General features: G+C 42.1%; 2 protein-coding genes across 2 annotated transcripts in view; both read left to right on the top strand.

Annotated features, from left to right (window-relative positions):
• Positions 1–8938, top strand: part of ARL8B (ARF like GTPase 8B) — a 56971-nt gene extending 48033 nt beyond the window's left edge. The window contains exons 5-7 of the mRNA XM_080809675.1: positions 864–931; positions 1338–1408; positions 6685–8938. Coding sequence (XP_080665801.1) covers positions 864–931; positions 1338–1408; positions 6685–6734 — 189 coding nt within the window. The 3' untranslated portion in view covers positions 6735–8938. The remainder of the gene's footprint in view (positions 1–863; positions 932–1337; positions 1409–6684) is intronic.
• A 7372-nt stretch (positions 8939–16310) lies between these two features.
• The window catches only part of EDEM1 (ER degradation enhancing alpha-mannosidase like protein 1), a 25819-nt gene continuing 17481 nt past the window's right edge, over positions 16311–24648 (top strand). The window contains exons 1-2 of the mRNA XM_080812022.1: positions 16311–16914; positions 23038–23110. Coding sequence (XP_080668148.1) covers positions 16394–16914; positions 23038–23110 — 594 coding nt within the window. The 5' untranslated portion in view covers positions 16311–16393. The remainder of the gene's footprint in view (positions 16915–23037; positions 23111–24648) is intronic.

The following is a 24648-nucleotide window of genomic DNA, read 5'->3' as shown; positions in this document are numbered from 1 at the left end:
GTGAGCTCCCAGTGTCCCCGACTCTCTCTGCCTTTGTCCTTGTCTCTTTGTCCTTTGTGCAGAGTAAGTATCTTGGTCCTATGAATAGAAATGGTCAAAGTGTATGGAGTAGGGTGGGGATGGGGGTGTATTAAGTGAAAGAAATAGGTATGGTTAGGTAGACATGGCATGTATATTGTTGAGATGGGTCAAAGATTACATGTTCTTAGAGAACACTGATTTAGAGTTTGGATATTCTCAAATATGTTATATGTACTCATATTCTTTGCCTTCTCTAAGGCAGAAAGGACTTATCTGAGAAAGTTAGAGTGGTGGTTGGGAAGCCTCTCTGCTTTCCTTTCTTTTCAAAGCACATCTAGCAACCAGATGATACCATTTATTCCTAGAGCTTATGACTGCTATATTTATCCTAATTTCCAGACTTAACCATCATCTTAGAATATTTATACATGATATTCTGTAGGATGGATCGGGAATTTTAAGCATATTTATGTGTTTGTGTGATTGATGGCTAACAAAAATGGTTAAAAAATTGTTCCCCCATTCTTGGTTGTGTTAAGATCATATTCACATTATGGTAGAGATTTATGGAGAAATTGCAGAATTCATACCATAGAATTGTAACATTTTAGTAGAAGTTGGCAGCCATGTATTGAATTAGGGGCATTGATGCAGTAGAAGTTGAAATGAATGCTAATTTGAATGACTAAGTAAATGAGATAGGCCACCAGTTGAACAAATATGCCTCAATATTATGGCATGTGGTAGCATTCCAATTTTAATGTCTACAGATATGACTATCACATGTTTCTGTGACCTTTTCTTACATAAAAGTTTATTGTTAAAATCTTTTCTTTTTAAAGGTGCTAGTACTTGGAAACAAGAGAGATCTTCCTAATGCCTTGGATGAGAAACAGCTAATTGAAAAAATGTATGTTTTAAGAATGAATGATGGTGTTTTTAAAAAAACTGGTTCTAAATTACACTGTTTTGCCTACTACTTTGTTTAGCATCATTATATTATTAACATTTTTTAAAGATTTTATTTTTAAGTAATCTCTACATACAGCATGGAGCTTGAACTTAAAACCCTGAGATCAAGAGTCATTTATACGCTCTTCTGAGCCAGCCAGGCCCTCCTATTATTTAGTAGTTATTATAGCCATGTTTTTAGGCAAACATGGTAAATTTGGCCTACCAGACAAGTGAATTTCTAAAATTTTCATAGTAGTAAAGTCATTTCTTCAGTATAAAAAGATAAGAAAATTGAACAAAGAATGATAGGTATGATAGTTATTTTAAGGACAGACTTATTGTCTTAATTCTGCTTCTTATAGGAACCTGTCTGCTATTCAGGATAGAGAAATTTGCTGCTATTCAATTTCTTGCAAAGAAAAGGATAATATAGGTAAGAAATGACTGTGGAAGAAGTGGATATCATGGGAAGGGATGTCTTAATGCTCCTTACTCTTTATTATTCCCAGTTCTGTTTAAGTGACTTCTTTTATAGAGGACTATTGTTTTTACCTAAGGAAAAGCAATAGACATTATATCTTTTGACAGCAAATACAACATCCTGAATGTGCTCTATGCTATTTAAAGAAGTAAATGAAATAGACATGAAGTTAAACATTATGTGTTACCTATTTATTGTATTAATTTTGGCAGAGCTAGTATCCAGCTATGCTTTGTAACACAATGTTTTTGAAATAAGACTATAAAAATTTGTCCATAGGCACTAAAACAATTGTTCATTTATTGAACCAGTATATTACTGTAATGTTAGTACTCAGTTGGAAATATAAGCCAAAAGTACTCTTTATGTATTTAATGTCTGTATTAATTTCCTAGAACTATCATAGCAAAGTACCACAAACTGGGTGGTTTAAAACAGCAGAACTTGATTTTCTCAAGTTCAGGTGGTTAGGTGTCCAAAATCAAGGTGTCAGCAGGGCCATGAAGGCTGTTGGGGAATGTCCTTCCTTGCCTTTTCTTAGCTTGTGGTTGCCAGCTGCCTTTGACATTCTTTGACATATTGATGCTTCCCTCCATTTTCTGCCTCTGGCTTCATATAGCCTTCTTCTCTGTGCATGTCTGTGTGTGTATTTCCTCTTCTTATAAAGATAGATATCATTGGATTAAGGCCTACCTTCATTCAGTATGATCTCATGTATCTGTAAAGACAATTTTTGAATAAATTCTGAGGTTCTAGTTAGGTGTGAATTTTTAGGGGAACAGTATTCAATCCAATACAGGATCCTTAAAGAATTTAAGTATCTGGTTGAACTTTAGTTTCTTAACTGATTTGTGAAAGGTTATTTAATAAAAGTGGATTGGAATGGGTGAGAAGGATCAAAAGGTAAAAAGGAAAGATGAAACGTTTGACAAGATGAATGGCTATTCAACCTGTTAGCTATTTGAGTGAAAAGACCTATAACGGTGCAATAAAATATCCTCACAGGTAAAGTGTACCTTCATGACAAAAAGCTACTAAGGCTAAGTCACACAGTTCTTGTCTGGCATGACAGGTTCAGCCAAAGTGTGAGAGGAGAGTTTAGTGCATGTACCTTGAAGCAGCTGGGTAGGAGCCTAGAGATTTTCATGGCACCTTCACCTCTCCCAGTTTGGTGGTCACTGGTGAAAAAATCGCTTTGTGGGCCACTACAGAAAAATGAGGCTATCCATCATTGCCACATAATCGGCTTAACAAACAGCATGGGCTTTGGAGTGAGGCAGCCTCAGGCGAGAACACTTGGTCCTAAGTTACTTTCTGACTGGTTTTAGATAAAGCACTTAACCTCCCTGATCTCCAGTCTTTACTCATCTATAAATGGTGATAATGGCAGCAATTTAAAAATTCTCTAGTGAGAGGGAATGTGAAAATGCATGGCAGCATTTGACATATGGTGGATGTCATGTGGGTGTATTAGTTTTCTATTGCTGCTGTCAGTTAGAAGCCTGTCATAGTTCTCACGGAGCTAGAAATCAAGGACTGAAATGACAGGTTGTGTTCTTTTTGGAGACTCTAGGAGAGACTCCATTTCCTTGTCTTTTCCAGCTTTTAGATACTGCCTGCATTTTTGGCTCATGGCTCCTTCCTCCAACTTCAAAGTCAAAAATACGGTATCTCTGACCATTCTACCATAGTCACACCTCCAATTAAAAAAAAAAACAAAAAACACAGCGAAAAACTTGTATTGGAGTAGAATGTAATATGTAGTGCCAGCACATATGTTTAGAAGAAGGTATTGTTATTTTTTTCCCTTAAGCCTTCATTCAGTATGTATTGATTCTCATCATAGTTAACTTTTTTCCAAGTCATTTCCAGTCTATCAACTCTTTCCTCACCCCTCCTCAGACATGCTCTGATGAGCTCAAAGTGTTGATAGTTTTCTGGCTAATTCTTAGCTTCCTTTATTTATTTATTTTTAATGATTTTATTTTTAAGTAGCTGTACAACCAGTGTGGGGCTTGAACTGAATAACCCTGAGATCAGGAGTCACATGCTCTGCCCACTGAACCAGCCAGGCACCCATGGGCTTCCTTTAAAGAGCACCCAGAAGGAATCTGAACCTAATACTTTGCTGATGGACACAAACTGTCCTCTATTAAATGGGTAGAATAAGTGACTTGCTATATTGTGAGCATTTAGTTAATTTGAGAACAGACTCTTAAAGCACTTAGGGTTACTTAGTGTTATTATTTAAAAAAAAAAAAAAAATTCTCCCCCTCCCTCCATGTTAGGAGGAATTCTTGTTAAGTTTTAAGTTGTGTCCCTAAGAGAGCATTTACTTATACACCACTGGTTCTCACTGAAGGATTTTCCCCCAGGGTACATTTGGCAATGTTTGGAGACACTTGGTTGTCATAACGAAAGTGTGATGCTGGTACTTAGTGGGTAGAGACCAGGGATGTTATAAAGATGCTACAGTCCCCACAGCTAATTGTCCAGTCTAAAAGGTCAGTAGTAGTGAGGATGAAAAACCGTGTTCTGCATATGCTAACCATAATCTTAGGGTGTTGTGCTATTCTGTAAATCCATTTTACTCCTTTATACTCTCTCTAGTATTTCATAAAGTAGGGGGGAAAAATTATTGAAAGGAGAAAAAAAAGTCCTTTGTTTTACTACCTTGACAAACCAGCTGGATACTTTCCTGAAAAAATCTTGTGAGCTTGTTTAGGAAGTAAATCAGAGAGTTGGTGAGAACTTCTTTTGTTATTTGAGGCTGACCTCATAGTTTGTCATAGAGCTCCATAGTCACCAGTTTGTGATTGTAGAACTCCTGCTTCACTTAGTAGTATCCAAGCCCAAGGAAATGGATCCACTCTTACTGGATTCAGAACAAGTAGATTGTAAATCAGAATGCCTGTTTATTTGGAGCAAGAAATATAACAGCCAAGTAGATTAGACTTTTTGGATAGTCAAATCAGAACATCCTCCCTATTTTCACCTTTTACAAAGTATTTCAGAACCAAATTTATGAATTTACTAAATTTTTTCAGAAGTATCTCAGTGCACACAGGTGGCACAGGTGGTATATTCTCCTTCCAGCTTTCCAGTGTGGTGTATGAGATACTTCAGTAATGTGTCCTTAAACCACACATAGAACAGAGTACTTCTGTGAACATGATCTTTGCAAAGATGACTCCTTCATATGAGTATCATCTTTCTTTTGTTTTGTTTTTTTTTTTTTTTAATTTCGTTTGTTTATTAGAGAGCATGAGAAGGGGGGAGGGTCAAAGAGAGAAGCAGACTCTCTGCTGAGCAAGGAACCCCATGTGGGACTCGATTATGGGACTTCGGGATCATGACCTGAGCGGAAGGTAGTTGCTTAACCAACTGAGCCACCCCGGCACCCTAAGTATCTTCTTTATTTTCTGCTTTTTTAATCTAGTCTTAAGGATCCATTTGTCTTTAGGATATAACTTCGTCTGGTGTCCACAAGCTTTGTTTTAAGTGACTTTCTTAAATATTTAAACCTAGGCATTTCACCCTCAGATTTACTTTTCTCCCCATTCAATTCTAGTGAATGTGGCTTTGCTCTTGACTACACACTGCGGTCCTCCTTTTAAAGTGCACATGATCTGGTTCAACAATCAGGTTAAATCATTGTTTCCACAACTCTGAACAGGTTGTGTTCAGATCTCAGCTCTAGGGTATTCTTTACATGTGTGTGGCTTACAGTTTCTATAACACATAGTAGCTTGGAAACTGAATTTGCATTCATCTTGCAGGTTTGGAGAATTGAGTGCTGCTTCTGATAGATGCTCACATACCCTTTATATGGATGACATATTTTTAAAGAATTCAATGATAGTAACTCACTGTTTTGACTTAGCTGCCATCTCTTGTCAGTCTAAGTGCTTTTTTGGGGGGCTAATCTCAGCTGTGATAGCTGCAGCTGCCACCTCTGGTGACCTCTTACCAGTTCCCATCCCTTTCTGAGATCAGTATAGCTAAAACTATCTGCTGGACATCTCCATGCCTGTTACCTTCTGCACCTAAAATCTGATGTGCTCTGTTGCTAACTTATCTTTTATTTTTCTCAAGTCTATTCTTTAACCACTGTGTTTGTCAACAGCTCCATGACAAACACAACTCACTGAGGCTGGAAGATTCTTTCTCTGTTCGTATGTTGGTCAGCTCCACATTTTCCTTCTTCCATTCCTGCAGCGCTTGTTTGCTTCAGGTGGTTGCAATCCCTACTCCTGTTGTGATAGTCGCTGTCTATACTGACAACTCCAAGTTGTCCTCTTTTGCCATTGATCATCCTAAAATAAGCAAATATAATTTCCTGGCTTAAAATTCCCCAGTAATTTCCAGTTGACTTGAGAATAAAACCCAAACTTAGTAGCATCTTAGAGTGGTATACAAGGTTATCTAGCTCCCTCTAGCCCGTGGTTCTCAGTTGAGGACAGAAGACATTTTTGCTCCTCAGGGGACATTTGGCAGTCCCTGGAAGATATTATTGGTTGTCACAATTGCGGGTGTGTAGGGAGGTAGATAATGGCATCTAGAGGTAGAGGTCATGGATGCTGCAAAATAGTCTGCCATGCACTGGAAGGCCTTCATCCCATCCCAGCAAAGAATTACCCAGTCCAGAAGGTCAAAAGGGTGAAGTTGAGACCTCTGCTGTAGCCTTAGTGTTGAGTGGCAGCCTCTTCCCCTATACTATGCTTCATCTACATCATACCACATATAATCCATCTAGATCTCCACCCTGTTCATACTTTTGTTTATTCTTTTGCTTTTGTTGTTTCCTTTGCCTGGAATTCTGTGGGACAGCCCTCCTCCCAGTCCCAAATGAGTTCGTCTATGTTTACCAACTTTGATACTAAAAGCTCCTTGAGGGGAGAGAGGGGTTCTCCCATATCTTTGCATTCCTGGCACTTCATATACAGTACTTATCTTAACAGGCAGTCAGTAAATTTTTGAATGAATAAAAGATGGCACAAGCTGTCCTGAGTATAATTTAACTTTTAAATCAGAGACTGCTGAGTCTCTCATAATTCCTTAGAATGTCCTCTTGAAGTTTAGGTAATGGAGAATAGTATAGATGAAAAAGCAGGAGAGGACAGGCCCAGCATGTACTTTGAATTAGCTGCATTTTAAATACTGTCTCTCATGTTCAGTGTCTTAACTTTGATCTTAACACCTTCAATTTTTTTCCCTTCCATCTTTAGATATCACACTTCAGTGGCTTATTCAACATTCAAAATCTAGAAGAAGCTGAAGCATCTCCTGAAGTCTTCCAGTCCTTCCTGGCTATAATCCTAGAATTACTGTCCGTTCCTCTGAAGTACTTCCCAGAATACGGTCCTTCCTAAACCCAAGAAATTGCCTTTTTCAGAGTTTATTTCTCTTGTGCACTGCTGAAGATGTGTATCCCTAATCCTTCATAAAGAATCAGCTAGAGTTGTCATGATAAAGTCAGCACACACAGAAAAGCTTCTTATACATACTTGTCTTAAACAGTGTGTAGAGCCATTTTTTTTTTAAACAAAAACAGAAACACTTGACCATCTTAAATCAAGAAAATTGCATATTTCTGTTCTGGTCTTTCTGGGCCAGATTTTTATATTGGTTTTCAGTAAATGTCTATGGTATTTCATTGTAGAATCCATTCGCTTAATACTGATACTGACTTGATACAGCATGAAGTTTCTAGTGCCACACAGTATTTAGAAAACCTTTAGCTTGACTCATGTGGGATATAAACATAATGTTTACATATCTCACAAATGCATGTGAAATGTATAATTACACCTTAGGAATTTAAAAAAATGGTCTGCAAAGAGTGAGCTGAGGCACCAGATCAGTGTTGTTATGGTTTTTTACACTGGTGAGATCATATATGAATTTTTAAAACATCTGCTGAGAATTCTTCATCACAGATAGCATTTGGGGATATGAGAGGAACTAAGGCATGCTGTTGTGTATCTGTCCAGATCATTACTTCTCTATTTTTTCTTCTTTTTCTTTTTCTCTTTTTTGGGGTTGGGGGGGCTCAACACACTTTTTTAAAAGGTTGGGAATTGAAGATTTTCTCAAAGGCTTTCATGGATTTAGAGCATTCCAGCCAATGTAATAAAATGTGTTAAGAATGTCAGACTTTGTTCAAACACCTGTTTGTTCTTTCTATCTCTAGTCATTAAATCAGTGCTGCTGCATGACACTCTAACTCTTGACTTTTTATATCCAGTCATAGACTTTCAGCACAATAGATACTTAGAAACAAGTAAAAATTCGTATTTTTCTCTCTTATTGAGGTAAGGTTTGGCACTCTTTTGTCTGGTGCCATTAGACATCTTGATTATTGTGACAACTCTAGACCTGCCTGCTCTCTCTAATGTAATCATGCACAACGTCTACAGGTTGTTTAATAATCAGTCACACAGAGAACTGAGGAACTGATGCTGTGTATTGTTTGCTTCTACTATACGGAGATGTATAAAAACTTAAAACGAACATGTTTTGTAGTTTAGTGATGTCCGTATACATAAAGGGACACATTAATAACTGGTTCACTTGTAAATTGTTATTCACATAAACCACTGTAGTAGATAAAACTTTATGCTACACCCGCTTATGTGTTGCCTCACACTGTGTGTGATTTTGTTTCTTTTGTTAAGCAGCACTCATGTAGACAGTGCATTTCCATAGATGTTGAGCACTCAAAAGTGCAGTCAACAGTTGTTTTAATGAATACCAGTTTTAATTTATAGACTGCCATGGCCTTAACAATATTCTGTACAAAATACTGCACTGTGTTGCACAGATACTACTTGTTTTTCTCCATTCACATTTTTATGAGTAGAATCTCAGCTTTTAAAATTCTGCTCTTATTCTTTGAAGCGTGTTGCATACTTCCCTGATGGGATGGATGGTTCTGTAAATGAAGGGATATTTAAACTTGCTACTGTAGCTCAACACCGTTAATGGTTACTGTGAACCATTACAAAGAATGTGGCAATTTGCTTGTGCCTAAAAGGAGGAATTGGAACTAAAGTGTGTGGGGACCGCATAGGTTCGTTAATTGACCTATAGCTAAAACTTAATGTTTATGTGTCTGTTCATTGCTTTCAGCATTTCAAGACATCCAAACTCTACTACCAACATTTTCCTGTGCATTAACTTCTGCATGTGAAAACTTAACAGTTACTGAACTTTGTAAATATGTGAATTTTTTTATTTAGGTGATGCATTTTTTGTCTGTTTACTGCTCTTCTCAGCTTTATTCAATAAACTTGCATTTTGAGGGTTGTATTGACAATTTTAACTTAAAGTGTGCATTGTAATGGAAGGTGCTGATTTTTTTGGAAGGGGTTGGGAAGAAAGTTATGATGAGCAAGGTCCATAGACGGTGCGCTAGAAAGAAATCAGCTCATTTCTCAAAGAATTGAGTCTGTGAGTTAGTTAAAATAGAAATAAACTTTTAAAATAACCACAGGGTTGATAGTGCGATTTTTTGGGGCGGACATGGTGGAGGAGATGCTGTTACTTGTAAACTGTCCTGATACACCAAACTTAGGACTTCTGGAAGTGGCAAGAGCTAGTTGTTTAGGCATTTTATAATTTATTTGTTTCAAAAATTATAATAAAAATCGAATAAACTGAAATTGCAAGGCAGGCCTACTTACTTCTGTTCCAGAATGAAAAGATGTTAAATATCAAACATGGTGATTTTCCCACAGAAGCATATTTTTAAGGTAAAGCCATTTGGCCTACTTCCCTAGTGTGGTATATCTTTTGCATTATAAAAGTGAACATTTATCTCATCAAAGCTATTGCAGAAATGATCTTACTAGTTTTACTCAAGAAAAGTTAGCTTGGCTCTTCTCTATAGCCATACTGTTACTCTTTACAGCCAAACCTTGTTGGCCATTTGGATGTGTGATTTAGCATGTCTGGACAGAAGTCCCTAGGATATCTGGTTTCATTTCTTGTATGGACTAGGTGGAGGCATTTCGTCAGCAGTTAACGTGGTCCTCTTCTCATCACCCTCCTACCAAAGCGATTTTTTTTTTTTTAAGATTTTATTTTTTTGAGAGAGAGAGTGGGCGCGTGAGCATGAGAAGGGGGAGGGTCAGAGGGAGAAGCAGACTCCCTGCTGAGCAGAGAGCCTGATTCGGGACTGCATACCTGGGATTCCAGGATCAGGACCGGAGCAGAAGGCAGTTGCTTAACCAACTGAGCCACCCAGGCGCCCCCAAAGTGATTTTTGAAGGAGGAATGTGATGTGTGGGGAAGGAGTGGGAAGGATAGGTTAGTTTTATCCTTGATTTTAAGCTTTTAACTGCTTTCAAAAATTGAGACTTCTAAAATTGGTTCCTTTGATTCAGTCAGAGGAAGAGAATTCTCTATGTGTTGGACCGTGGCTACTTTAGTATTCATTGTTTTGACTGAGGAACTAATTGCTTTGTGTAGTTCTAGACATACAGGATCCAGTTACACTGAAATCCTGTTTTGGTAATTCCAGCCTCCTCATCTGGTAGATGGAGAACTGGAGTGGAAGTCTGAATTTACTGTAGCCAGCATTATAAAGTAACATCCACTTGGCCAAATACTTTAAAAATGCCATCGTGGGGAAACCACCATATTGAGTGATGAAAAAATTTTATTCTCTTACAAACTTAACTGTTGTGCCCTCAACAATGTATATATACCTGTGAAGATGATTGAAAAGAAAATAATGCAAACACTAGCCTTGCCAACTTCCCTTAAGCTTGTAGTTCTACAATGTGTGGCCTGCTGCAGGTGTTTCCTGTTGATTAGTAAATAGCCTCCGCACAATTTCTGTTTAAAACTCAGCTATTACTAAAAATGGGTGCTTTTGTAATTGCTGCTTCTTGACTGTTCTTAGGGAAACAGAAGCAATTCATTGACATGCCAGATAGATTGCAGTGGGAAGTTTCTTAATCTGAGCAATTGCAGTAGTCATTCATTATTCCATTTCATTAACAAGCCCTCTCTTCAGTAAGGTAATTTCTATTTTAAAACTGCAAGGCAGCTGGTAACTTTGGTAATGCAGATTTCCTAGCAGGAATCAGAGGGGAAAAAAATACTTTAACTTCATTTTATTGGGGCTTGCAGGTCATGAATTTATAAGAGGAAAGGATGGGTAGGAAAATAATTTGTCAAGTTTAAAATGCTAATGTAGTTTGGCTCTGACAGGAGTGCTGGATTGACATCTGAGAAAATGGGTTCCTTTCTTTGTTATTAACTGATTTGTGTGGTGAGTTGCTGAACTGCCTCTGGCTCTGTAGTTTTCCCATCTGTAAAATGAAGAGAGGATTTCTAGTATAATTTCTCCTAACAGGCTGCCACCGTTTTAGCAGCCAAGAGATGTGGATGATGTTAAAACAGCAGAGTAGATGAAAAGACCCACTTGGCCTAGTGAATATGTTAACTTCGCATGTTTTTCATCTTGGAAATAATCCAAAAGTACAAATATTTACATGTTATCACTTTAACACAGTTAAGAGCTGGAGATCACAGACATTTTACAGAATGATACAATAACTTAGATTTTATTTGAAGGACATGCTATAAAACATACAGGCTTATAACCTGAAGGCCATTTAAAAAATTTAAAGTATTTCTCCCAGACTGCAGGAAATTGTTTATTCTGGTATACAGTGTGGAAAACACATACCTACTACCAATTTGGGGGCAAACTATTTTAGAGCTAATGTTTAACACTTTATAACTGCTGTGTTACTGGGTTCTGTTAGAATTGATTTGGAGCTTGGAGAAAACTGCAGCAGTTAGAAAATACTTCTTTTCATAGTATTGAGAGGGGGAAAAAATACCCTGGGGCCCCTGGGGGGCTCAGTTGTTAAGTGTCTGCCTTCGGTTCAGGTCATGATCCCGGGGTTCTGGGATCAAGCCCGGCATCGGGCTCCCTGTTCAGCGGGAAGCCTGCTTCTCCCTTTCCCACTCCCCCTGCTTGTTTTCCCCTCTCACTGTCTTTCTGTCAAATAAATCTTAAAAAAAAAAAAAAACAAGAAAATCAATATAATCCCTTTTGAACATGGGAAATAGAACATAAATAGATTGCCGATTATGGTGTCTTCTCTAGCCAGCTTTTATACACAGCTTTGGCCTACCCTCAGTTTTGTACTGTCTTTATCACACAATGTGCCGTCTTGTTCCTGTATATGAAAAGTCCACCATTTCTATCTACCAGTTACCCAGTATTTTTCTAAGGAAAAAGAAATTCGTATTTATCATACCACTGACTGACTTAATGAAAGCACAAGCTCTCCTCACCCTTCAAAGAAGGTTAAGAATTTTTATGATAACTACTTTCTCTGGAAACATCAGTGACCTAAAGGGTGGGGCAGGCCTATGAATGGTGAATATCAGTTCTTGATGGATAACCACTGCATAGTGGTTTAGTAGTTAGAACAGGTGGGGAAAAGAAGGTAACCTCTTTTTTCCCTAGATGCCATTTATTTTTTGAATGATTTTTAACAGGTAAGTCACATGACTCAAAAATTGAAAATACCCTAAGAAACATGATGGTCTGACCCATGAATGAGTATCCACCCTTCTACCACCAGTCTGGTATTACAGGTAATCCTTATAACACTTTCTATCACTATTTATTTTTCTAGTGTTTTTTTAATACAAAATACAAAAAACAAATAGGAATATATATATACCTATATATATATGTCTCACTTTCTTATATAGAAAGCATACTGATTTGAACATGAATTTATCCAATTACTCTGTCCTAGCGATCTTTCTATATCAGTGTATAGAGAGTTCCTCATTTTTCATAGCAGCATGGTTCCCATGTCATTGTCTATGTGTTTTTCACTGTTCCAGATTCCACAGTTTACCTAACTGGTCCCTTGTTGATAGATACTTGGGTTGTTACAACCTTTTGCTTTTGTGACCAGTACTGCAGTGAATCATGTATGTGTGCAGCAATTCACAGAAGCTTATTTGTGTCAAAGGGTAAGTGGGTTTATACTTTGGCTAGGAGTTGCCAAACTGCCCTTCACAGAGGATATGCCAGTTTTTATTTCTACCAGTTCCTATTCCCTGTGTCTTGTCAGCAGAGCGTGTTGAGAGACTTCTGGATTCTGCCCATCAAATAAAGTGGGAATGATAATTATATACAATACAGTTTTAAGCATGTGAAATTTAGCTTTTCTTACCCAGCTGAGGAGACAATATTACCTTAATTCTGGTGTTGTATCTCTACCAAATTAATGTGATTGTAGGTAATTTCCTCCTTGTCCCTACCCCTTTTTCTTAAGTCACCCCACACCCTGCCTTTTAGAAAGTATATATTGCTTCAGAAAGAAGCAGTACTCTTTTTTTGTTTTGTTTTTAAGATTTTTATTTATTTGACAGATCACAAGTAGGCAGAGAGGCAGGCAGAGAGAGAGAGGAGGAAGCAGGCTCCCTGTGGAGCAGAGATCCCAGGACCCTGGAATCATAACCTGAGCTGAAGGCTGAGGCTTTAACCATTGAGCCACCCAGGCGTCCCACAGTACTCTGTTTTAAAAGTCATCATTATACCACTTGTTTTATATTATTGCTTTGGATGATAAATCCCTTATAATTTCTTAGAGCAGAGAAATCCTCCTTGCAAGAGACTATTTTAACGCTTATATTTAACATAGGCATCTCTGGAAGTATCCTTGTACCCTTTGAGGTTATTATAGGGCCAGGGCTGTTTTCTGGCTTTACAGTTTTAGGAACCTAGTGCGCTGATTGACTTAGACTCACAAGATTGATTCTGAAAACTGGAATGTCTGCTGATTTATTTACAATGGAGGATATCTTTAAAGGCACCAAAATATACCTCCTAGGTCACTTCCTTCACCTGTCAAAGTAAGAGGGAGATTGAATTTGGATCACCTTGTAGGATAGAATTCCAAATCACAGAGATTTAGGACCATGAGGTATAGAAGCTGGAACAGGTTAATTAGAACTGGAATTAGATGTGAGGTTCCAAAGCTCTTTCTGCCCATGCTGGACTGGTGAGTTTTAGTCCTTGTCCAGTCCCATATTTGGTTTCCTTAGACACAGTTTTCTCCTAAAACAGTGCTTTGAAAATAGGAGGAGCTTACTTCTTTAATTCATCCAACAGACCTCAGATTCATATGTACCAGGTACTTTTACTAAATGAGTAGTAATAGTGCTCACCGTGGAACACCGTTGTAGTACACTGTATACATTCAGTACTTTAGTTCTTACCACTGCCATATGCTCTGAGTACTGCTCTTATTACCCTCATTTTACAGATGGGAAACCAGGTTCAGAAAAGTTAAGTAACTTTCCAGGGTCAGAGGCCAAAGCAATGATTTGAACATCTGGCAATCAGGCTTCTGAGTCTGGATTTTTAGCTGTCATCTCTTCTGCGTCCCCCAGAGTGAAGCCATTTTTACCATAGTACATTTCATTCTTTTTTTTTTTATCAGTCCCCTGATCATCTCGTGAGACTGTGCAGAAAAGCCTTTCATAAAGTTGATTTTTAAGGTTGAGGTTTTCTGATTACATAAGGGTGTTGTCCCAGTCTTAACAGCCACATTTACCTTGAGGGGAGACCTAGGCTAATTTAAAAGGCTAGCAGGAGATACATCGTGTTCTTTTGGCTCAGTTTAATTCAAGACAAAACATTTTTTGAACCTGGCGCCCAAATCTTCTGCTGTGCCTTGTAGGGCGCTAATGTCAACAATGTTGCCAAGCCAATGGTGGCTTAGGAAGAATAGAAAAAGCAGTCTTCATTTGCTTTGAGGGCCAGCTAGTTTTGGTAAATTACGTAAAGGTCAGGAAACCTGGGTGGTAGCTATTTTTCTGCCCACAGTAAGTAGCTCAGAGAACTTGAACCTTCCAACCTGATTTCTTCCCTTAGGCCTTGTGGAATAGGCCTAAACAATGCTTTCTGTGAAGATTAAATGGATCACATTTTGAAAACCATAAGATACATACCACTGGCAGCCAGCTACTGTTAGTTTTACCAGGACAAGCATCTTTCAAAGTTGGATGGTTTTCTCTTTGTTTTTGTTAGAGCTTTTCTCCAAATGTGAGGACAGGAGCTGTCATTAATGTGGACTGCACTTAACCAGGGAGCAAGAGCAAATTTAAAACTTTTAAAATTTGCAGTAAAATAGCTTACGAAGGGAACAACATATACCTTCATGTTCACATTCGGTTTTTAGGTTCTGGGAAGGCAGACCTGAAAGTCCAGGATCAAGCGCTAAGATTGGATTTCTAGCAGGGTTCCCAGCTGCCTTGCACAGAGGAGTAAAAGAATCTCAGTAGGCAAAAGACCTTGGTTCAATCTCTCTTTATACTCTTTGATGCTTGGGCAGGCGTGTCTCTCAGAATTTGGGGAGAGGGATAAGGCTCAGCCAAAAAAAAAAAAAAAAGCCGGCCTTAACTAGGTGCCAGTTACTTTGTGTTGTAATAAAATGTTTCTTTGGGCTCCCTCTGAGTCTCCATTACTTACACCTCTGTGTTGCAAAAAGTCCCCTGAGAATGTGATGATTGTACCCCATAACTTTATCATCCTCTTAATCACTGCTTTGGTCACTCAGCCAATCCCTGATTTGGTCCATCCATCAGTCTTTGCTTCCTATGCTTTTCAGAAACCTTGGTGTAACAGGCATATGGTCTAACTTTGAGGGAACACCTTAACAGGTATCTACAAATGTAGCAAACAAAACAAAACCCCTACATTATTGAATCGTTACATGAGAGCCATAGCCCTTCAGAGCTGATATTTGCAACCTTTTTAATTATAGGAAGTAGATACAGAATGGGTAAAGTGATTTGACCAGGAATCTATCCTACAACCGAAAGGTTAGGTCGCTACTGTCGTGCCCAGGAGAGATGGTGGGAGTAGCAGAGGTGGGAGGGGACTTGGTTAAATGGATTTGGCAAAAATAAGTCGGTGGTAGCGGTGGCCTTGACTCTTCCCCTTTTTCCTAAAGCTCCTATTTCCGAGACAAAGGCAGTATAGCCTAATTCAGCATTTCCTGAAATTGCCAGATGCTAAGAATTGTCCAAGAGCTCTTGGTATACAAACGTTTCCAGGACCCTCCACTGGTATTTGCTAGGTCTACTACAAGATCTGGGAATACGTGTTTTACAATCACAGTGGGTGGTTCTTACAAATTAGAGTGTTCTGATAAAAAGTAGAATTCAGGATACCTTTTTGTGCGGTCCGGAGCTACCAGGTAGTATCCCACCCCCCACCGTAAACGACGGTCCCGTTAAAAACCCTGCCCTTGCAATGCAAAAGTAGCTCTTTTTACGAGGAAATGCCCCTTTCCCTCCTTTTCCTTACGTCTTTTAACTGGCACCATTCCTAACCTGGAGCTGGAGTGGCTTTCTCCGGTACCGGCTAGGAGGGAGACACGCTCTACCCGAAGACAGCTGGTAGGGGGCCACGTCTCCGTCCGGCGTCCCTCTGGAGCTCCCGTGCCGCGCTCCCATTGGCTGGAAGTTTCCTCGCCAGTAGCCGGAGCGGCCCTTACTCGCCACGCCAGCCCATCTGGACTCCGACCGCCCAAGGGGCGGGGCGAGCTGATGGGGCGGGGCCCCGAGGGCGGGGCGGGGGTGGGGCGGGGCCTCGCGGCGCTGCGGAAGTCCGGGCGGCCTATGGCGCGGGAGGGAGTCCCCGGCCGCGCCCCCACGAGGTTGGACCGGGCCGGGCCAATCCCGGGCGACTGGGCGGGCGAACGCGGAGCCTGGCCGGGCGGCCCGAGGGACTGGGGGTGGGGGACAATGGGCCGGTTCCTGGTGCGTCACGGGGGAGTTCCTTAAAGGGGAAGTGAGCGGGGCTACGGGGCGGGTGCGGGGTGCGGTGGTCCGCGGGGCAGGTCCCCCGCGCTTTAAAATAATGCCCGCGGCGCCCGCGCGACCATGCAATGGCGAGCGCTCGTCCTGGGGCTGGTGCTCCTCCGGCTTGGCCTCCATGGAGTGCTGTGGCTCGTCTTCGGGCTGGGGCCCAGCATGGGCTTCTACCAGCGTTTTCCGCTCAGCTTCGGCTTCCAGCGCCTGAGGGCCCCCGACGGCCCCGAGTCTCCTGCCTTGGGGCCCGCGGGCCGGCCCGGGCCGTCTGGGGGGCCGTCGGGACCGTCGTGGCTGCAGCCGCCCGTCACTGGGGCGGCGGCGGCGGGACGGCGGCGGGCTCCGCGGCGGCCGGAGCCGGGAGTGTGCGGGCCGGCCCACTGGGGCTACGTGCTGGGCGGTCGGGGCCGCGGCCGGGACGAGTACGAGAAGCGCTACAGCGGCGCCTTCCCGCCGCAGCTGCGCGCCCAGATGCGCGACCTGGCGCGGGGCATGTTCGTCTTCGGCTACGACAACTACATGGCGCACGCCTTTCCCCAGGACGAGCTCAACCCCATCCACTGCCGCGGCCGAGGGCCTGACCGCGGGGACCCGTGAGTAGTAGGCGCTGGTCCGATGCCCGGGCCGCGCGCCCCACGCGCTTTCTTCCGTCCTCCCGGTCAGGGTGCAGCCTTCAGACCTCCGGGTCCCCCAAGGGATGCCAGGGCATTTGGGGGCCTGGAGCCACACCCTCCCGCTCTGTGCTTTGGCCCGACACTCCCCTCGGGGGGTCCCCCTGGGCTTGGGCGGGGGGTGTGGATGGGCCGGTGGCTGTCCTCTTTCTTGATTCTCTCGGGATTTCTGAGTTACAGGACAGCTGTCCAACGCAGTCTCTTTTACAGATGGGGAAACTGAGGCTCAGAGACCGGAAGGGACGGTAGCAGTACCAAGGGTTAGCTTCAGAGGCTTTAGATTCTCGTCTCCAACAACCCCTTCTCCAGATGATCATGTATATAATCAAAATGAAATCCCTTGTAAACGCAGCTTTCAAAACAAGCCTTCATCTCCCTTCCACCCATCCCCACATAAAAATTCAGGAGTTGGTTCCAGGAAAGGACTTCTCCAAAGCCCGCCAGTGATCGGGAGGCAGAGCAGGGCTACAACCTTTCTCCTTCATTTACAGGGGCTGCTTCATAGGCTGAGGGAACTTACAGGAAAGAGGGGCGGGGGTGGGGGGGTGGGGAGAGAGACAGAGACAGAGGCCATCTAGCTCAGATTTGGGGTCTTGATATTCAGGGTTTGATTCTTTGGCCACTGCATTGCTTGTCACCTTTATCTGTTCCATAAATTCCTCCACTCTGGTGGTTGGACTGTCCAGTAAGGTCAGCCAGCCCTCCCCTCCCACCAGCCTTTGGAGGTCAAGCTTCCAGGGTCACCCCTGTTGACATCAGAGTCCAAGAGGACAGCATACCCAGCTGAGGACCTTCCAGCTGGAGGGAATGGGTGTGCTTTGCCATGGATCCTGTTAGACCAGATAGGTGACTACCTTCCTCTGGGTGGTGGGAGTGGAGGAGTTGGGCTGCCCCTTGCCTTGACCCCACGTTCTGTGGGTGCCTTTGGACTTTTAGGGGGATGTATCTTCCTTCACCTGGTAAAAGGAAGAGTACAGTCCTTAAATTCTGAAAAGAAAGCCCATATACTAAAGGGCCTTGAAGAATTTTAAAAAATGGTTTGGTTATCTACGAAGTCATATCTTAGATGACAGTTTGAGGAGCATCAGTTTTAGTGAAGCGAGGGGCACAGTCCAAGCTATTTCAAAGGATTGGGCCTTTTAAAGATTGTAGGAAACTGATGAGTTATTTTTCTTGTGTCACTTTATCGGGCTTTATGCATATAAACACTTTCTCAATTTTTTTTTTGAGAAAAATTCTTATTAATTTTTGATAAAAATTACAGGGGCCTTTCCAGATATTAGGAAATTAATGAGTTAATTGTTAGTCCTTAACTGTACCAGACTTTATACCTATGTATTTTCTTTGGATCTCATTTTTTGTTGCTTGTTGTTGGAGGAAAAAAAAGAAGATTAAAATTTGAAAAAATAAAAAAGCCTAAAACCCCACCAGACAGTTATTTTTAATTATTTTTCCTGCCAGCTCCCAGCCATATGCCTACACATATTTTACATACTTGAAACCAAAGTGTGTGTACATATTTTGGATCTTACTTGTATTTTCCCCCTAATGCTCATGGTATTACAAGGCGGGAGAGGATACTTTGAGTAAGTGCCCTTATTCTCTCTCACAGACTTTTTCCTCAGATTTCCTTTTATGGTGTGGACCTAAGGAAAACAGTTTAATGAGGACTTGTGATAACGCTTTCAGTTGGGAATACCATGGTCAGGAGAGTGAGTTGATGACATTTTGATGCTTTTCTTAATGAACCGTAGAAACCCTTTGGAGAGTTGGAGCCCCTCTCCAGCCAGGTGACGTGGCAGTTGATTAACTTGCTGGTCCCTGTGGTAGTTCCGGGTGGCATAGGCTTTTGTTTCAGGATGAAGTGTGCTGAGGAGTGTCTTGGTTTGATTGTACAGAGGCAGTGTGGGTAAACTGAGGTCAGCTTGCTTTGAGACAGCTGAATGGCTGTTGGAAAGGTGGGAGTTTGAACTACTGAGGGGTGGCATTTGGGAGGAGTTGTGCCCAGAGGTTAATAAACCTTTCAGTTGATAAACCTTTGATGTCTTTGAGGAGGTGAAAGAACTCTGGGGTTATGGTGACCCTGAGTAGACCCTCACACTGGCTGCTTCCAAAAGAGTGAAAAGGTTAATTTTTTTACTCTCCTTTCTTTAGCTTAACTCCTTTCATACCAGCATTTTCAAGGAGAAGTTTAGAACCAGAGCTTTGTCATTCTGGCTCTGAAACAATAGGATACATTTACATCCCCAAGATAGATCACCTGCAGTAAAAACTTCCCAGATTTTATTTTATTTAGTTTTTTAATATCTTTTTTTTTGGGGGGGGTAAAGATTTTATTTACTTAAGGGAGAGCAAGAGTGAGAGTGAGAGAGCACAGAAGGAGAAGGAGCTGAGCAGGGTGCCTGACGTGGGTTCCATCTCATGACCCCGAGATTATGACCTGAGCTGAAGACAGACGCTTAACCAACTGAGCCACCCAAGTGCCCCCAGATTTTTCAGATTTAAAAAAATTAAATGTATTCTGATGATAGTTGTTAAGTTTATTCTAATGATATATTTAAAATATAGAGTGACATAACCATTAGAATATTATGTAGGAAGTACAGAAACAAACCATGGGTGTTCTACCTGTGTCTCTTTTCTTTTTAGTCACATGTGCTTGAGGCTTGTCTTGCCTGTCTTCTTTGACTGTAGGTAGGGTGAGGAGTTACCGTGAAGTAAATGAAACCTGAACACTTTAAAATAGCAAATCTTTTGGCCCAGTTATAGATTACCGTGCAAAGTCAGTTACTCTCATATCCCCAATTTGGGCTGGAGGGTCCAAATTCAAAAGTTTCTTCAAATAAATTTGGATATTCTATTTTTTGTAATCTTGTGAATGCTAACAGTAGTTCAGGCCTTGGGCACGTGATCCTTCTTTGCTTCCTCCTCAGCCGTATTGCTGTTCAGTAAAAAAGCAAATCTGTGAAGAACCCCCACTGATACTGGCCCCCACACCGAGCCATTCCTAGGCACCCCTGGCGTAAGATGGCTTCCCATGCATTCTTCCTTCTTTCTAAACTCCTGTCCCACTTCAGAGTCAGACCTAAGTCATTTTCTATGATGCCATTGAACTTTTGAAGACGATTTTTCTCGCTTTACTTGGTTCTCCTTTCAGTTCCTTTCGTTGGTTCTTTGGGCTGCTGTTCCACATTTCAACATCACTTGAGAACTGAGTGCTGTTGTGTATTCACCTTCCTTTCCCTTTGTCGTGTCTCCCCAGATTGTCAGTCCCTCGACACAGAGACCGTTTCTTATATTACCTCTGTGCCTACCCAGCACCAGGTGGATTTCTGAACAGCTGGTACAGGTTAAGTGTATGTGGGAGACTGTTTTTTTTTAACCATATGTTTGATTTTCTTAGTTACTTAAGAAAAAATTGCCCGTCAGAGGTTGTAGTTTCTTCCAGCTCTGTTTTGGAGTGATACGAACCTTACAAATGCACACTGGGGCGAATGAACAGTCGCACATGGTAAAATTAAGTGGAGAGTTTAATTCTGGGTCATCATAGTTCCGCCAGCTGGTGATGTGGAAAGATGTGTACTTGTGGGCCTAGCCTTATACTGAAAGATTGAGTTCTTGGCTTGAGGCGCTTAGCAGATAAGTCAGGCTGGCCATCGATCAAGAGTATCTCCAGAGAACAAGGCCACAGTCGTACACCTGCATTGTGGGCTGGCATAAATGGAATCACAGTGTAATGGTGCTGTTAGGCCAAGAGGGTTTTATGGAATCTACATTTCCCTTCACACCCCTTTTTTTTTCTTCTTTCTATTTTGGTACATTTTGAAAGACTGTATAGCAGTTACTTGGTAGAAAATAATTAAAAGTGCTTTAACGCACACCTTAGGTTTTTCAGGGGATTTGTCTTGAGTGGAGAGAAGGACCCCACCCACTTATTCCAATTTTTTTTTTTTTTTTACCATAGCATTGCTTGTAACTGTTCATTGTGAGTGACTACTTAGGCACTATATCGAGAGGTATTGTAAAATTGGGTCCTTTTTAGTTATAGCCTACAGGAAAAATACTATAAATCATGTGAAGGAGTACAGCGATCAAAAGTCATACTACCTTCCATGGGCCTGTGCAGATGGAGAGGGTGACCTTGGCCCAGACGAGGGTACAGCTCAGGAGAGGGCAGTTGGGGTATTTTACACATCGTCCAGCTTGGATGCTAAGTGGCGAGAGAGCCATTTTCTAATGAGGTGGGTCGTGGGAACCCACTCATTGTTTCTGAGCCACAGAGCAAAGCATTTAAATATTTAAACCCAACAGAATATTCTAGAGTTGACAGAATCGAGCAGGAGGAGCTCCCTGTCTACTCTGACCTTCTCCAACTTTCGGCATTTCCTGTATCCTTTCTGGCTGGCACTGCCCTTGAAGTGCTTATTTTAACCCCCAGCTCTCCTCTTTAGAGGACCTTTTGCAATTATATAATTCCATTTAGGAAGAATCTACACATAGAAGAAGCCGGGGCAGTTTTCAGCCGTTCGCTGTGCTGGCCTGATGGTTTGTGAGGGGCGAGATAATCCTAGTTCCCAGATAGCCCCTTCTCTATAGCTTGTTTGAAACAATGTATCTACCTTAGCTCTGAGTTCTTTGTCCTAGATTCAGTGGGGTAACACAGCACACAACAAAGCAACAGGAAGGCTCCTTTAAGATCAGCTGTGACCTGTGGCCGTGGGTTCACCCGGCCCAGGCACATGGGAGGGTGCACTTTCAGCGAGCAGAGCAGGCCATCCAGAACTGGAGGAGGGAGACCAGGCCCCATTCGAGTGACTCAAGGACTAGCTACCGTGGTCTGGGACTGTGCTGGGAGGTGCCATAATTTCAGCGAATCTGCTGTTGAAGATAGAGCTAGGGCTTTTCACTTTGGTCTTCAATAAAAGTAAACAGGTGTCCTATTTCTCTCCTTACATCTTTTCAGGCTTTTGCCATTTCCTTCCTGGCCTTGTGGGAATGAGACAGTGGAATAACTGAATTCCCAGGGATTTGTCAAGCTGCATGATTTCTCCATCCCCACCCTTCCCCGACCTATTTCTCGTCCTCGTCATTGTTTTTTAGCATTATGAGGAGCTGTCCGAGTGACTGGGGAGTTTTACCCTCACTGCAGGCCTGAAGTTGGTGGCTTAAGATTGCTTCAGAAAGGGGAATCGGTGTGGACCGTGGGGGCAGGAGATGTGGGCAGAAACATGCGTGTAGCTCCAGTGCAGAGAAGTCCTGTCTTGGCTCAGCTCCTCAGAGTTGGTGGAGGTGATGGGGATTCTTTGATTGAGATGTGAATGAGAAAATGAGATCAAGAGGTTAATTTACTCCCCCAGCCAAAGCACAGGGGAGTGGTAATCAGGCCATCATGGAAGGTATTTGGTTCTTTTTGTGTGGAACCTGCTGGAGGAGCTGGTTTCTGTATTAAAGTGTCGGGGTGGGGGGGTGCATCTGGGTGGCTCAGTCAGTTAAGTGTCTGCCTTTGGCTTGGGTCATGATCTCAGGGTCCTGAGATCGAGTCCTGCTTAGTGGGGAGCCTGCTTCTCCCTCTCGCCCTACCCCCTGCTCGTGCACACTCTCTCAAACAAATAAATAAGTAAAATCTTAAAAAATAAAATAAAGGGGCGTGGGCAGGTCACATGACAGGGTTTTTCTTTTATCATTCCTAATAATTTTGAAATAAGATCTCTTTGAAACTGGCCAGGGAGGTGACTTGTGGTTATAAAATGGTATGTCAGGGAGGGCACATGACTCTAGTTCACCATCACCCGACTTCCTGTTGCATGTTCTTCCCACAATAGCGACATCAGTGTGTCTCTGTTGTTGTGTGACTTGAGTCTGTTTGCAGACGCTCTAGAAATGGTCACTTAGGAGATAGAAGGACCACTGCCATACTCACCCACATATAATTGTCCCTGAATCAATAAGAGTCCAACAGTTTTAGTTTCTGATGGGTGTTTAATTTTATTGTCCCTTTTCTCATTTGAAATAAAGCACCTTTCTTTAATTGTATTTCTTTTTCAGTTCAAATCTGAACATCAATGATGTCCTAGGGAATTACTCATTGACTCTTGTGGATGCACTGGATACACTTGCAGTAAGTCTTTAGCCTTATTTTTTTTCCCATTAATTAAGATATTTTGGAGTTGATCTCTAGTTCCCACCAGGGATGGGAATTCCAGGAAAACTGGTATTCAAAATGTATTCATAACTTTGATAGCCATTGTTTATTTTAATGACCTTAATGGTGAGGGCGAGAAAGGCATTCAAGGTTAAAGGAGTGGAGATGTGATTCCCCTAAAAAAAGTGGAGAAGAAAGTATGACTTTTGGGGGGGAGCCTGTTTTTCTCCCAGTTTCCCACTATTTTATTCCATAAAGGAGTCAGTAGAGCATTCCATTCAAGTTGACAGCTACTGTAGTTAAGATCTGAGAAGTAAAAGACAAGCTCCAGGTCAGTGGGCCCCTGGAATAACATCTGACTAGTGCTCCCCAAAAGTGTGTCCCGAGCCCTGGTCCCGGCCCCCATGCAGGGCCTTCTCTAGAAACACTCCTTTCTGCATGCCACTCTGTGTTTTGTCCACACTGGGGCTGCCAACTTGGGTGCTGCCTTTTTCCCCCCAGCGTCCCAGGAGAGCTATGAAGGACCAAGTGTGGCGTGGTACTTACCATCACGCTGTGCGTGCCCTGTGTACCATCTGCCCCTTGCACTGTGCTTCCAAGGGACTGTATTTCAGCATAGCCTGTTAAATCCTCCTCCGTGAGCGCGACCGCACAACCTCTTTGCTCTGCTTCATTGTCCAGCACGCCTTTACCATGAGAGAATTCTTCCCATATTTGAAGCCGAATCCTGTATTTAACAACGTACCCTTGTCTGTTTTAACTTCCCTGAGAAGAGTTTAGAGCTGTCAGGAGTTGCAAGTGGGTAGTGCTAGCTAAGTCAGTTTTACAGCTGCCCCAGAGTTTGCTGGCGGAAGACTCACGAGGCCTTGGAAGGAGCTTGAGCGACCTCCCTGTGTGCTCTTGGCCCAGGTCTGTGGGGCCTCTGGGCTTTCATTTGGCCAGCCTGTGGTTGCACAGCGTTTTAGTGGCCCAGTTGCTCTTTCTGTAGTTCTTGCTGCCCCACTTCAGTCATTCGTCATCGGCGATCACAATGTGCCCAGACAAGTCTGCTCAGCCTAATTAGAGTTAACTTGTTGAAGATCCCGGAGGCTGACTCAGCCTTATACGTGTTGCTTAAACAGTCTTCCGGAACTCATACACATTATGAAGGAGCACCTCTCGTCCCTGACCTCTCTTTATGGCCCTCATTGTGTCTTTTTATCCCTCCGCCATGCTCATTAAGTACAGAGACCTCATCTCTATTATTCCCAGCACTCTCCACCTAATGGTGTCTGATGTATAGTAGGAGTGCAAATATGTGTTCAGAAAATGAATTTCTACAAATTCAGCACTTCCCAACACCATTTCCAAGGGTATATCCCCTAAAAGAAGAATTCTATTCCCAAATGAACCTTGAGAAGTTCTGTATGCCTCTCCCATTATCGGAGAGCTACAGTGTACACCAGCATTTTAAAGGCTCTGAGAAGTTCTGCAATAAAGAAACCAATTTAACTCTTGTTCAGTCCAGGTTTTCT

Source organism: Martes martes (genome assembly GCF_963455335.1).
Source record: "Martes martes genome assembly, chromosome: 1".
Lineage (NCBI taxonomy): Eukaryota > Metazoa > Chordata > Mammalia > Carnivora > Mustelidae > Martes > Martes martes.
This window is presented reverse-complemented; position numbering and strand designations above follow the sequence as displayed.